General features: G+C 39.0%; 1 protein-coding gene across 1 annotated transcript in view; it reads left to right on the top strand.

Moving 5' to 3' along the window:
* LOC308383447 (calsyntenin-2-like) overlaps positions 1-13,550 on the top strand; it is a 167,682-nt gene that overhangs the window by 77,214 nt on the left and 76,918 nt on the right. Inside the window, exon 2 of the mRNA XM_080861410.1 lies at positions 9,150-9,272. Within this exon, the coding sequence (XP_080717536.1) occupies positions 9,150-9,272 (123 nt within the window). The remainder of the gene's footprint in view (positions 1-9,149; positions 9,273-13,550) is intronic.

Here is a 13,550-nt window from a genome sequence, read left to right as displayed (position 1 = left end):
TCCGTGAACTAATTGTATTCACAACTACTGTTGTGGGGGAGTTTATGTTTTCTGGTTGATGGAGACTAGAGTTTATGGCTGTTTTAATGAGTTAAGGAAAAATCAACAATACTAAAAAACAACAATATTGCCTGGAAATCCAACTGTACAAGGCAGAAAGGTCCTGAGAGAATGCAACTGAGGAGAATTAATGCTCTGAAAATGAAGCGTTGATCATCTACGACCCACTTTTGCTTTGAGTGCACAGCTTAGATGCTGCAGTCAATATGCCTAATTACTTTTGTACTTGCTAACTGCAGCTTACACTTCAGCAGTGGGACTGTAAAACTCACCGCCGATGCTCACAGTACTTATAGACCTAATGTAGTCATGCTGTCTCTTTGGCATTGGAGTTTCTTATGTCTAATCTACTGGTGCTGTTCCCTTCTCTGAATTTAACTTTTGCATTCGTTTATGTGTCGGTGTTTCCAAGAGCTGTCTCCTGAACCCACTGATAAATCTCTGAGTTGCTTAATTTACATACCAAGTAATGCATTTTGCTTGTGTATTGTCCCTCTGGGTTTGAATACTTTCCAAGAATGTTATACCTATGGGGAAATCTTATTATAGGAAGTGCAACTATATGTATATATTCCTAGAGGTGAAACACTAGCAATCATTTCCAAGTAGTTTCAAATGATTAAAGACTTGCTGAGGCTATGAAAACTATCAGGTATTAGTATATATTATGACATGCCTTTTGAATAGAGTGACCATGTTTTGTGGTTCTCATGTACATGTGAAGTTAAAAGTAATGCCATGTCCAATAGTCAAAGCAGAGAAGAGGAGGGGTCAGAGGTTAGAAGTTAAAATACACTCGCTGAGCACTTGCTAGTACTGGTTTGGAATATTTCTGGCAAGGTGCTGGAAAACTTCCCAGATTTTGGTCCATATGGACATGATAGAGTCACACAGTCGCTGTTTCTTTTAATATTGCCATGTTGAAACCAGCTGATTTGAGCCTTGTGACATGGTTCGTTATCCTGCTGGATGGATACATTGTGGTCATAAAGGCACAGACATGGTCAGCAGCACTCAGGTAGGCTGTGGCATGTAAACGATGCTCAGTGGGCACTAAAAGGCCCAAAGTCCAAGTCCAAGAAAACATCCTCCACACTATTACACTTCCACCAGCCTAAACCACTGAAAGAAAAGGGCAGGATTTTATGTTATTTACAGCAAATTATGACTCAAACATCTGAATACTGAAGCAGACTCATTAGCTCAAGCAAGCCGTAATGGCACGCGGTGTGTTTTTTATACAGCAACCTGTCTGCTTCAAGGTTGGACATGTTGTGTTGGCAGATTCTCTTGTATTGGTATTTGAGTTGCTGTTGCCTTTCTATCAGCTCAAAGCTGTCTGGCTATTATGCTCTGACCTCCGGCATCAACAAAGCATTTTCACCCAGAGAACTGAATAGTTACTCTTTTTCATACCATTCTCTATAAAGATGGTTGTATGAGAAAATCCCAGTAGATCAGGAGTTCGTGAAATACTCAGACCAGCTCGTCTGGCACCAACGGCTATCCAAGGTCGGAGTCCCTTAAATCACCCTTTTCTCATTCTGATCCTCAGTTTGAACATTAGTTGGTTGTTTTGACCATCTCTATGTGTCTGAAAGCATTGAATAGTTGACACGCTATAGGCTGATTAGAATAAGCAGTCGAACTGGTGTAGATAATGTTGGACCTGTTATTTTTAGCTGCAGGAAAAGATCAATAGCGTTTCAGTGTTGACACTATCACCTTTGTGTAACTAGAAAACCTGAGTTTAAACCTAAAGATAGCTGGAAAACATATTAGCAAACAAGTACTGTATTACATACGCAGCTGAATGAACTATAATCGGAGTTGGTGTGTCATGAGCTCATGAAGGGGCTCTTTCTAGATGCTAAACTCATCTGGGACTTGCTCATGATTTCTTCCTATAATGTGTTTTGCAGTATAAAGTTTCTGGAGATGAGTATTGCGAATCGGCACAATGAATTTAATTGAAACTGAACCAAGCTATTGTTAACTTTGTGTAATGTTTACTCTAGGTAGTGTTTTAACAGGGCCTTTTAATTAGCTGCAGGTACCACATGAGCTATTAGTTTGAGCCAAAACAAAATATTTCAAATGTTTTATGCTGTAAATCTAAAGTAATGAGATGCAAGACACTGAAGTCCTCTGCAGATTTGGGGTAAGCAACAAATGTTGCCTTTTAATCAAAAAAGATTAATCTTTTTCCTCAAAAAGTGGAAAAATAATCAAATGAAAATAAAAAAATATACAAAATATGAATAATATTGTCCATTATCTTTTATCATAATAATAAAATAAAGTAATGAATTAAGTATTTTAAGTGTATTATTATATACATAAAGGTAATGTAACTTTGTGGATATTTTCAGGCACACTAACGACTTTGATTGAACTGGTCTATCATGGCTGCTAATGCTGCGTTATTACTAGCAGACATAAACTCCTACATATCTAAGCTATTAAGCTGCCATCAATTACTGTTAGAAGTGTGATATAATGAGATCCACTGTTCAACGCTGAAGCAATTATCACTTTCTAACCAAGCTGAAAAGCTCTGAGTCCACAGTTTTAATTCTCTGCCCGCTTTTACTGTTAAACTAACAGCATCATAAACACTTTCCCACATGGACACATCGCTATAAAAGAGTAAAATAAGATGATTTGTTTAACTGCCTCATTAGAGAAAGCAAGAGTTAAAAGACAGTGTTAAATATTGTGCTACATCTCGTGGTGTCAGGGAGAGTCTCAGCGTTGCTGTTTTCTCAAAGGTGGGTAATTAATGTGTAATCTTCTTTTGTGCAAGAATATGAATAACATGCTCTTGCATGCTCCTTAATTTGTGTAAAATGAACATGAAGCCAGTTAACAATAATTGGATACGAGTCTTTGTTGTTGTTCTGTTAATGAAGCAAGAATCAGGGTGATGGGGCAAAAAAAAAGAAGCAATGTATTTAAATCAGCACTAAATCTGATTTAATGTATAGTTTAAACAGTATTTTACAATTTGAAGAGTTGAGAACTTCCCCCCCCCCCCCCCCCCCAACAAATGTAATCAGAAATCGTTTTAACAGACTCAGTCTAATTTATTTTGACAGCAATAAGTGATAATCAGTTTCTTTTTAATGCCAGGGATGTATTTTAAAAACCTGGCCTACTCAGAAGCCTCTTCTCTTTCTTCGAGAGACGTGGCGCTGTTATTCTGGAAGTGCATCCTATAGGAATCCAGTTTAATAATTTAATAGGAGAATAAATGGAAACATTTGTAAGGTTGTACAGGCAGCAGTCTATTCTTCTGTCTGTCTGTGCCTGTCCTCTCTTTTACCACTTTATTGCCCCTCTTTCTCCCTCACCCCACCTTCCTGCCTGCCACTCCTGTTATCTTTTCTCTTGTCAATCTCTTTCTCTCCCCCCTTTTAATTTCTTCTTCTTAGCTCTCAATTTGAATTTGTTTTTCTGTTTTCACATTCAGGTAATACTTTATTACTTTATCTTTGTATTATTCTACTTTTCCTCACCGATGACGGGCAGTGTTGGAGTGAGATTTTAAGCCAGCTCCTCCTGTATAGACACATGAACTCTAAACCAGTCTGGATTCTCTGATAGGAGCTTTACCAAGTCTCAGATCTAAAAGGAGCTCCTCAGATTCAAAGTGTCCTGAATGAGAGAATAAGCCTTCCAGAATCAGTAAAAGCCATCTTAGACATTTTTCATTTTAATCCCTTTCTGCATTTTTCATTTTATCTGTATTGCCCTCCTACTTATTTTATACTGCTTTTATACTTCTTCTTATCATTATTATCACCTCTTGGTAGTCTCGCCTTTTTTTCTACTGTCGCCAAAGGAAAGATGTCTTTCACCTGTAATCAAACACACAGTGAAAAGAAATGGATTTGACGTGACTTAAACTGATCAATACTGGCACGCTAACGCAGTGTCTTACAATATGAGCTGGGACTTAAATTAAATATAGATTATCATCCAATTGTGTCCCTGTAGTAATATATTTTCATGAGCTTCAGTGACCAGGGGAAGACAACACAACAGATATTTTGATTTCAATAGCAGGATGGATACAAGTTAATAATCTTTTCCACTAATGTTATTTACAGGAACTCACTATCTTGTTTCTTGTGTCTGTCTCTATATTACTGTCATATCAGATTTTATACAATGCTCTAAACACACAGATCGACTTTAAGACTGTTTCCTCTAGTAAGTCAATTAGTCTTCCATAATGTGAAGTCTAATTCTGTAATGGCTGCAGATGGATCTCAGGAAGTGGCCAAAGACGCCATGCACATTGTGACCATTGACACATGTAACCTTATTAAAGGGAAGCCTGAGTCTGGGGATGGCAGCGTCTGTCTCTCAGTTGTTCAGTTCACTGTTTTTTGTCTGGGCTCCAGGCCTATTACAATGATTTTAACTTAATTTTAGACATGCAAAGCATGAATCCCACTGACTTTGGTGAACTACTGACTTTTTCTTTGTGCCGTAACATACCATTTTAAGGAGCTCGACAACTAACTGTCTTGATTTTTCATGCCAGTCGTTTGATATTTAGCTCTGTGTTATCCTGCTGGAAGCAGTCATCAGAAGATAGGTACTCTGTGGTGATTAAGGGATAGACATAGTGCAGCAATACTCAGGTAGGCTGTGGTATTTAAACAATGCTCAGTTAGTACTAAGAGGCCCGAAGTGTGCCAAGAAAATATCCCCCATATTATTACACTACCAGCAGTCTGACCTATAGATACAAGCCAGGATGTTTTCATGTTCATTTTGACCCTGAATATCAGAGCAGAAATCAAGACTCATCAGACCAGGCAACACTTTTTCAATCTTTTATTGTCCAATATTAGTGAGCCTGTGAGAACTATAGCCCCACTTTCCACTTCTTAGCTGACAGGAGTGGCACCGCGTGTGGTCTTCTGCTGCTATAGCTCATGCGTCAAGGTTGCACGTGTGAACATTCAAAGATGCTCTTCTGCAATGTTTTGTTGTAATAAGTGGTTGTTTTAGTTACTGTTGCCTCCCTGTTAGTTCAAAGCAGCCTGGCTATTCTCCTCTGACCTCTGGCATCAACCAGAGAACTGCTGTTCACTTTATTCTTTCTCTTTTTTCAACACGTGTAAACCCTAGAGATGGATGTGTGGGGAAAATCCCAGTAGATCAGCAGTTTGTGAAAAACTCAGACCAGCCCATCTGGCACCCTCAACCACACCATGTTCAAAGTCACCTTTCTTCCCGTCTGCACTTCAGCAGGTCGTCTCAACCATGCCTACATACTTAAATTCACTGAACTGCTGCCATGTGATATATTAGATAATTAGATATATTGATATACTGTGAACTTGATCAGGAAGTAGGTGGTGACTCTAGAATATGACAACAATAATATTTGCTTAAATTTGTGGAGAAATTGCTCAAACATTGGGGAAAAAAAACCCAGCGTGTACGTACATGTCCTCCAAAATCAACTACTGAGTATTATAATCAAAACAGCTGTCTGTCCCTGTTTTCTGGCTTAGAAGTGAGCCCTTTTAGCTCAGTTTATAATTGCCTTTGTATATGTGTGTGTACTAGTCTGGACTGCAGATTCACATGCACACAGTTAATGATACGTCGACACGTTTTTACGGATGAAAAACTGTGACTACATGACAGCAAGAATCTGAGCCAATGTTTGTTTATAGCAGCTCATCAAGCAAAAAGGAAACACCGCTTGTGTTAATGTACAATCTTTATTTTCCTGTGCTTTTCCTGTGCAACAAGGTACTTGGATTAGCGATGAAATTGACATTGGAAGAACACACATAAATGGAGAGTATAGACAGGTCTTTATTGCTTTCAGCTTTGAGAAATTGTCTTATAGAAAGCTGCTGCTGTAGTTTAGCTGATCTTCTCTAGAAAGTTGTTCCAGACTCTTTTCTTTTCTCTTTGAATGCAATTTTTGTTTCATTACTGTGGCTCAGTACAAGGATGTCAAGGATGAATACTTTAAATGCATCACTAATGGCTTTACAGTACTTCATGTCATGAAAGCCAGTATTGGTAATAGCCCATTTCCATGGTCTGATGTGTGCTATTTTGCTAATATATAGCTCCAATATCAGACTACCTTTAAAAACTCCCAGCTCTGCTGCGTCAACCACCACCCAATTTGTTTGGGATAAATGTAAGACCTTGAGCTAGAAATTGAACTTGCCATCCATGAGTAAACTGAACTGGCTGTGGGCTGCTATTAGACTTACTGAAGACATCTTCAAATGTAAATGAAATGCTGTGTGAGCATGATGGATTAATATGTATTTATGCATGGTTAGTGCAGGCACACAGGAATGAAGAATCACTTTGGTACTGCTCATTTTTATAGTCACCTCAGCACTTCACTTTAATATTATCATGACTTTCGAGAGTCTCTCTGTAACATTGTTTCAGTTCATTTCATGTCTACTTTTTTATGGTAATTTTACACAGAAGAGTAAATCCAAGGAAATCTGAAAAACATAAGGATCAGGCTGTACCTGCATTAGGACATAAAAGTGTATGTGTTTTAATGTCCTGGTTAATGCACCATTGGATCCAGCATTAGAGGTAAAATGTTCCTGAAGTAAAGATACCTAAATACCACTTGAAAACAGACCTCCACTTTTCTCTTTTCGCATTCCAGCAGAGCAGAGTCATGCTGTGTGCTGCAGTGCTTTCTATCTACTGCATGAGCATAAGATGACACTTCTTCCATGAATAATGTCATCCCTTGTGGTTATTTTTCACTGCTTATGATCCACTCTGTACTCTCTCTCAGCATGGTAGGAGTGCCATCTAGAAACATTAGATCCTTGGCAGCACAATGAAAGATTATAAGACAAATGTGACGAAGAGTTAACACAAAAGGTCATGTAGATGAAGATTCTTAGGTCTTGCTTTTATGTTATAAATCTAAAAATAAAGCTTCGAAAGCACCGTAAACTTGTTCCAGAGGCTTTTATATAAGCCACTCTTTTGTCACAAGCTTAAAGTGTGTTTGTCTCTGGGTTTTTTCTCCTTCACATCAAATGTGTTGCTTTAAATTTGTGTTTCTTTTGTTCAGACCTATTTTCTAGTTTTTGACCCTGTCCTCTCAATTCAGTGACAAGCAGGGGCAGAAAATGGGATAGTAGGACAAAACTACTAAGATTTGTTCAAACAGATGAAAAGTGGCGAAAAAGCTTTAGGAAGAGTTTGATGCATTTTAAATCACTGCCAGCTGGACATGTCATCTGCTCATTGGCATGAGACAAAGTGTTCCTCTTCAATGGATTGAAAGCTCAGGTTGACATCCCAGCTCCCTGCAGGGACTCACACTTGTGCACCAGAGATGCAGTATGTGTGTGTGGATACACAAAAGTGGCCAAGCGCATATGGTTTTTCTTGTGCCACGCTGGTGTCTGTGTATTTGTGAGGTCCTGCTGCAATGAAGCAGAAGAATGTCCAATTTAAAGAAATCAGTAATTCCTGCATGTGTGATTGTGATCTGTGTTAACCTGTGATTTGCAGCATGGTGGTTATACTAGAAATTGTATAGTAATAAATAGAGATGCACAGAGTAAGAAACAGGGAAACAGACAATTGTAAGAAGCTTGAAAGTCAATATGTCCAAATATTGTTATTCTTCAGAACTTTCTTGGGCAATTCCTTCAGATCTGTTGTCATTGATTTTTTAAGTCCAGTTCTTTTGAAATTTGGCGTACCTCAGCTTTTTCTCACTATTTTGCTTCTTTAAGAATGGCTTCTTGACAGTTAGCCTTCCACCTCGACCATTTCTGATGAGGCTTTGGCTGATAATAGGTGGATCAACTGAAGGGCCAGATGCATCTCTCATGTTCTATGTCAGGTCTTTGCTGGATTTTTTCACAGTTTCTTAAGGACATGACTTTAAGATGGCGCTTCTTTTGTCCTCCACTTGCTCAGTTTCCTTCAATTTTTAAAAGAGATGATGCACACAGTGCTAAGCTATGCTAAGCTTTTGGCAAAGCTAACTTTGGGAATCACCTTGTTAGTATGAAAATACAATTTTATGCCTCTCAATTTGTGTTATGTTTGCCCTTTTTTGTAAATTCAGCTAATGAAATGCAAACAAATGATGGTGTTTTGCAACAAGCTGCCAGTAACAGTTCCTAAAGATATTTTTCTTTCTTTTTGCTAAATTAACTATTAGGCGTAGACACCGCACTGGTTCATCCCTTTAGTTAGGTTATTTTTCCTTTAAAAGCAATAAGCATTTCACTGCATATCGTACTGTGTTTGACTGTGTATGTGACAAATAAAATTAAAACAAAACAACAGCAGCAACAAATTACTCTGTAAAGGGTTGGGGGTTTGGGTCTGAAAATGAGTGAAAAAGTTGCCAATGTGCAGAGAAAAACCTAAAAGGATCTTCTGAAAGTCTGTAGAACTTTTGCTTAAGACAACTTTAAGAATTACAAGAAAGTGTGGCTGGAAAAGAAATAAGGGGGACCTCGCAACTTTTGCACAGCACAGTACTGGAAGTCAAAGTGTAGTTTACAGCTTTGCTGCAATGCTTTAACAAAGAATCACAAATTCCATCCAACAAACAACATTTTCTTTCCACACTATTCGCTTCTTGACTTTTATTGCTCCTTTTTGCCACCTGTGAAAAAGCAACACTCCAGTGGAGGGTTATATCCTTTTGCGTCTCTCATTCTGAGTCTGTCTGTTGAGGTGACTCACTGCATTATGATAAACATGGTCATAAACTGTAGAATGAACAGAGCATTGTACTAATGAAAGTACCAGTCTTTGCAGTAATGCTGTTACTTTCTGCTCCTCCCTTATTCACAAGGCATCACTATAGCAGGCAGCTCTGTATTTGTTTTTGTTTTTTGCTTTCCCTGATGTACTCCCAATGGGATTTGAATTTCCTCTTGGGATCCAGGGATCTTTTACTTGTTAGGGCAATGTATAAATGGCTACACTATGTCTTTGCAGTAATACTGTGACCAAAATGTGCATTGAATTTCTCAAGTACAGCTATACAAACTAAGACAGTATCATTTATGCCATCCTTCCTCCTCTTTTCACAGTCAACAAGCACAAGCCATGGATAGAAGCCTCTTATCATGGAGTGATCACAGAGAACATGGACACAGTGCTGCTGGACCCTCCGCTGGTAGCTCTAGACAAGGATGCCCCGGTGCCATATGCTGGTAGGAAATGCAAATGCAAAATAACAAACACATTAATATCTGTTGTACAGCAAAGTACACACATTTTAATAGAATACAGCATGTTTATATACGCACATAGTACACAGAGTGTTTCTCACACACACACACACACACACACAAATAGAGAAGACTTTGACGAGGACGCTTCAGTGCTGTGTGCAGGCAACTGTGGCAACTTCACACCCCAAGACAAAAACAGATGATCCACCAGTTCTCCGTACTCACTGTTTGTCATGGAGACTGAATTCCATTTATCACAGTTAGCAGTGTAAAACAAATGGCTTTCTTTTTAAAGAGAACAATTTTTTTCTTGCCGTTGTGCAGAATTACTTTACATGGCCCCAAAAAATTAAAAAAAAAAAATAAAGAGTTTCCCTTCTTTCTAACTCAACAGAAAACTTCTGGCCAGGATTGAGGAATTTAAATTCACAAACGCTTAGACCAAGGTATTCAAGCTTACGAAAATAGGTTTATTTTATTCTCTCACAGCCTCTTCGGTCTTCCTGTCAGGGATCTTTTCGTGGCTTCTGCTGAGGCAATTTTTTCCCATAAGCTGAAATGCCCCATTAACCTCAACAAAAGGTTGCTCTTAAATATTGAAACATATGAATATATCTCTCCTCAGCGTTTCATGATGACAATATTTATTTCAGAAGCAAAACAATGCTCTGTCATTTTCACTAGAACACTCACCTAGAATTTAAGCGGGGTTTACTTCACTGAATTAGCATTGTAGTAAACAGCATCTCAGCTCCAGTTTTATTTAAATTAAATTATAGCTATTTGTATTCCGCTATCATACATTTGCTTTAATCCCAGCCACTGCAGTATTTAATATTAATTAGTTTATTATATATTTACAAAGATTTTAATACCCTTAAGGTGTCTAGCATGTGCCCTTTAGCAATAACTGATTGCAGCATCTGCATTCACTTGAAAGTCTGGTTACTGAGTACTCACTGTAAGTTTTTACAGGGAAAAAAAAGTTCTCTGTGTTGTAGTGCAGTACAAATCTCCCGGGTAGCGTGAAAAACAACTAAGGAACAACCTTTGTTCAGTTTAACGTTTTATTGCGCTCGTGTTTGAAGTTCGAGCTGCCACACAAACCACAGTCTTTAACATAGACGTGGATGCTCTGGGTGTAGCACTCACATGTGACACATTTAATAATGATGGTGCAACATCATCATGAACCTCATCTCCAGATCGTAGTTTCTCGAGCTGATTATATCGCCTAACAAGAGCTAAAGTCAGGCAGGCGTTACACAGGTACAGCAGTGCTGACAGTGACAGGAAGAAAAGGGACAGAGAGCGCTGTTATAATTAGACAAAGTATTCTGAGACTCAAAGGCAAACGAAGAGGCTTTTGGCAGCTAACGCTTAACAGCTCATTATGGCGAAATGGCTGCTATTAATCCCAGAGCTGACAACCATGGAAAACTGATACTCAGCTACTTTTCTTCTTCTGTTCTCTTTTTTTTGTGTGTGTTTGTGCCAAAGCAATCTTTTCTGTTGCTTTCGGTGTTTCTCATGAGCTGTTCTGTAAATAATCGGTAAATACAGCTGACTGTAAAGAGTGTGAAATAGCTGAAATTCATTTTCAACAGCTTTTTATACTTAACAACGTTGTACATGTTGTGTAGTACTCTATGGTGTAACCCAAATGTTGTAGAATCTGCATTGCAAATGTACTGTATAGAGATTTAACGATCCCCTTGTGGGGGAAAGGAAGACTTAGTTTCACCTCAGAAGAAAACTCAGAATATATTTAGCAACAATAGCAACTACAGTCATATTTTATTCATTACAAGTGAAGACACTGAAGAAACCGCTTCCAGACATTGTTTCTGTCCACCAAAGCAGCCTTACAGTATTTTACAGCACATAACGTTCCCTGGTAACCAAATCCATGATGTGGTAAAGGTTTAATGACACCGTGACAAGTAGGCAAACAAAAGAGGAAATTAATTGTAATTGTTTTTCTCCATGATTAACATGTGGTTTGTTTACTTGAGAAGGGCAAGCTTTGTGAAATATTGCCCCAGAGGAAAACGCAGAGCTGTACACTGGCTGCTGACTGGTGATATTTCTCTCCCTGAATGTTTTTCATTGCATACGGTCTAATGAATGAAACCCATACAATAGCTACCAAGGAGACTGAAAAAATGGCCATAAAAGAGCAGCTCTGTCCCAATTTATCTCCCCTGGCAATTGCTACAGCTCACCCTGGGTTTTGCACACAATGCCCTCCTTTGGAGTTGAACTATTCTCTCAAATCTTTATCTCGATCTAGACCTTCATTTGTATCTTTCTCTCCACCCGGCGCCACATTCTTTCTCTCTCAATCCAGCTATCCTTCTTCCACTTCACTGTGTCGACGCTTTGCTCCTAGCAAGCCCATATACAGCCAGTCACTTGCGCATTATATACACTCTCATCAATCCTGGTTTCGTTTTACTGCTGAAAGGAGAGGGATATCCTTCTGGCTCCACATCATTTGCAATGTGGAAACACAAATGAAGATTGCTAGGTACTTTTCTTCTGTAATTCTTTATTTTTAATCATGCTGACTGTCTCACCTTCGCTTCTTACCCCATCTCACATGTTTAAACATCTGATTTTTTCTCTTTACCATTTCGTCTTTGGCTCTGTCCTGCCTTCGTCTGCAGCGCCACATTTCACTTTGATGTAAACTACCCACAGTGGGCCTAACTTGAACATTATATGCTGAGACAGGCATCCTGGAGATAAATTTGTTATTACTATGTGGCTTGATGGCATCCTGTACCCCCACCCCCACCCCACCCCACCCCGCTCCACCACCTACACGTCCCTTGAGCAAAGGTGTGTGGGTCGAGGAGTATGTGCTGATAGAGCGTTCTCAATCAAATTAGCATGAGGAATGGTGACAGTGGACTCTGGGGTGCAGCAAGCCAAGCAGACAGTTTCATTTGCCTACTCTTTATCTCAAGGCCACAGTCAACAGACACAGATTCTTACCATTCATCATGGCACCAGAATAATCTACTATGGTACATTGTTTCCACTGCAGGACACACACGGGGTAAAGGAGCACGAATTGTTTGAGAATGGGAGGCAAAGTGTGAATAGTCAGATGACAGAAAACAGAGAAGCCAGATGGACAATGACAGTGAGAGCAGGCTATCACAAGCAAACTATTTGTGCCAAAAAACATGTTTGATCATTCCCATTGGCTGCATTTGGACACTCATGGTTATTATTGGCAATTGTCACTTTAAGTTTACTGTGGTTGGTTTGTTTGTTTTTTTAAATATTGAATCAAATCATCATCTGTTTATTTCTCCTAATGAACTGTTTGTGTTTCATTTTCTGAGGCCAGTCTCTCTGACCGTTAAGTATCTTAAAAATATATCTGCATAAACAGAGAGGTTGATTTTGGTTTCATCTGTTCAAAGAATGTTTTTCCAGAACTGTGTTGGCTTTTTAGCAAAGTTCAATCTAGCTTTTCTATTCTTGAGGTTTTTGTGTGGCTTCTGCCTTGCAGAAAACTCCCTGTAGTTTCTCTTTATGGTACACTTGGATATTGATAGACCTAGCTCCTGCAGAGTGTTGTTAACTTGGTTGGCTGTTCTGGTTTCTCTTAAACCATGGAAATCATTCTGCGATGATCCACCACCGTTGTCTTCCATTTGCATTGCTGAATTCACCAGTGCTTGCTTTCTTTCTTTCTTTCTTTCTTTCTTTCTTTCTTTCTTTCTTTCTGTCTTTCTGTCTTTCTTTCTTTCTCAGGATGCACCAAACTGTAGATTTTGTCACTCCTAATATTGTAGCACTTTCTCTGTTTTCTTTCTGTTTTTGCAGCTTAAGGGTGGCTTGTTTCTGTCATGGCTGTGTGCGGGCAGGCAGGAAAAAGGACCCAAAATGCAGACTCGTGGAGGTGGAGTTTAAACTCAAAGTCCACTGCTTTATTGTAGGCATAAATCAGGAAACGGAACAGAACGATGAGGGCATGAAACTGAACTACACAGGCCAGAATGAGGGTACGACGTGACGACGAGCAGGAGCAGACACAGACATTAAATACAAGAGGAAAGTAGGGCAAAGGGAAAACACCTGGAAGACACAGCTGACATCGATCAGCAGACAGGACAGGGAGAACACAACAGGTGAAAAAACAAATCTTGTTGTCCATGTTCCCTTTCATACATGATTCTTACTCAGGCGTGTGAGTGTATACATTTTTTTGTAATTTTAAGAAAAGTCCGTTTGTGAAGA

This window comes from Rhamphochromis sp. 'chilingali' (assembly GCF_963969265.1).
Source record: "Rhamphochromis sp. 'chilingali' genome assembly, chromosome: 16".
NCBI classification, from domain to species: Eukaryota; Metazoa; Chordata; class Actinopteri; order Cichliformes; family Cichlidae; genus Rhamphochromis; species Rhamphochromis sp. 'chilingali'.
This window is presented reverse-complemented; position numbering and strand designations above follow the sequence as displayed.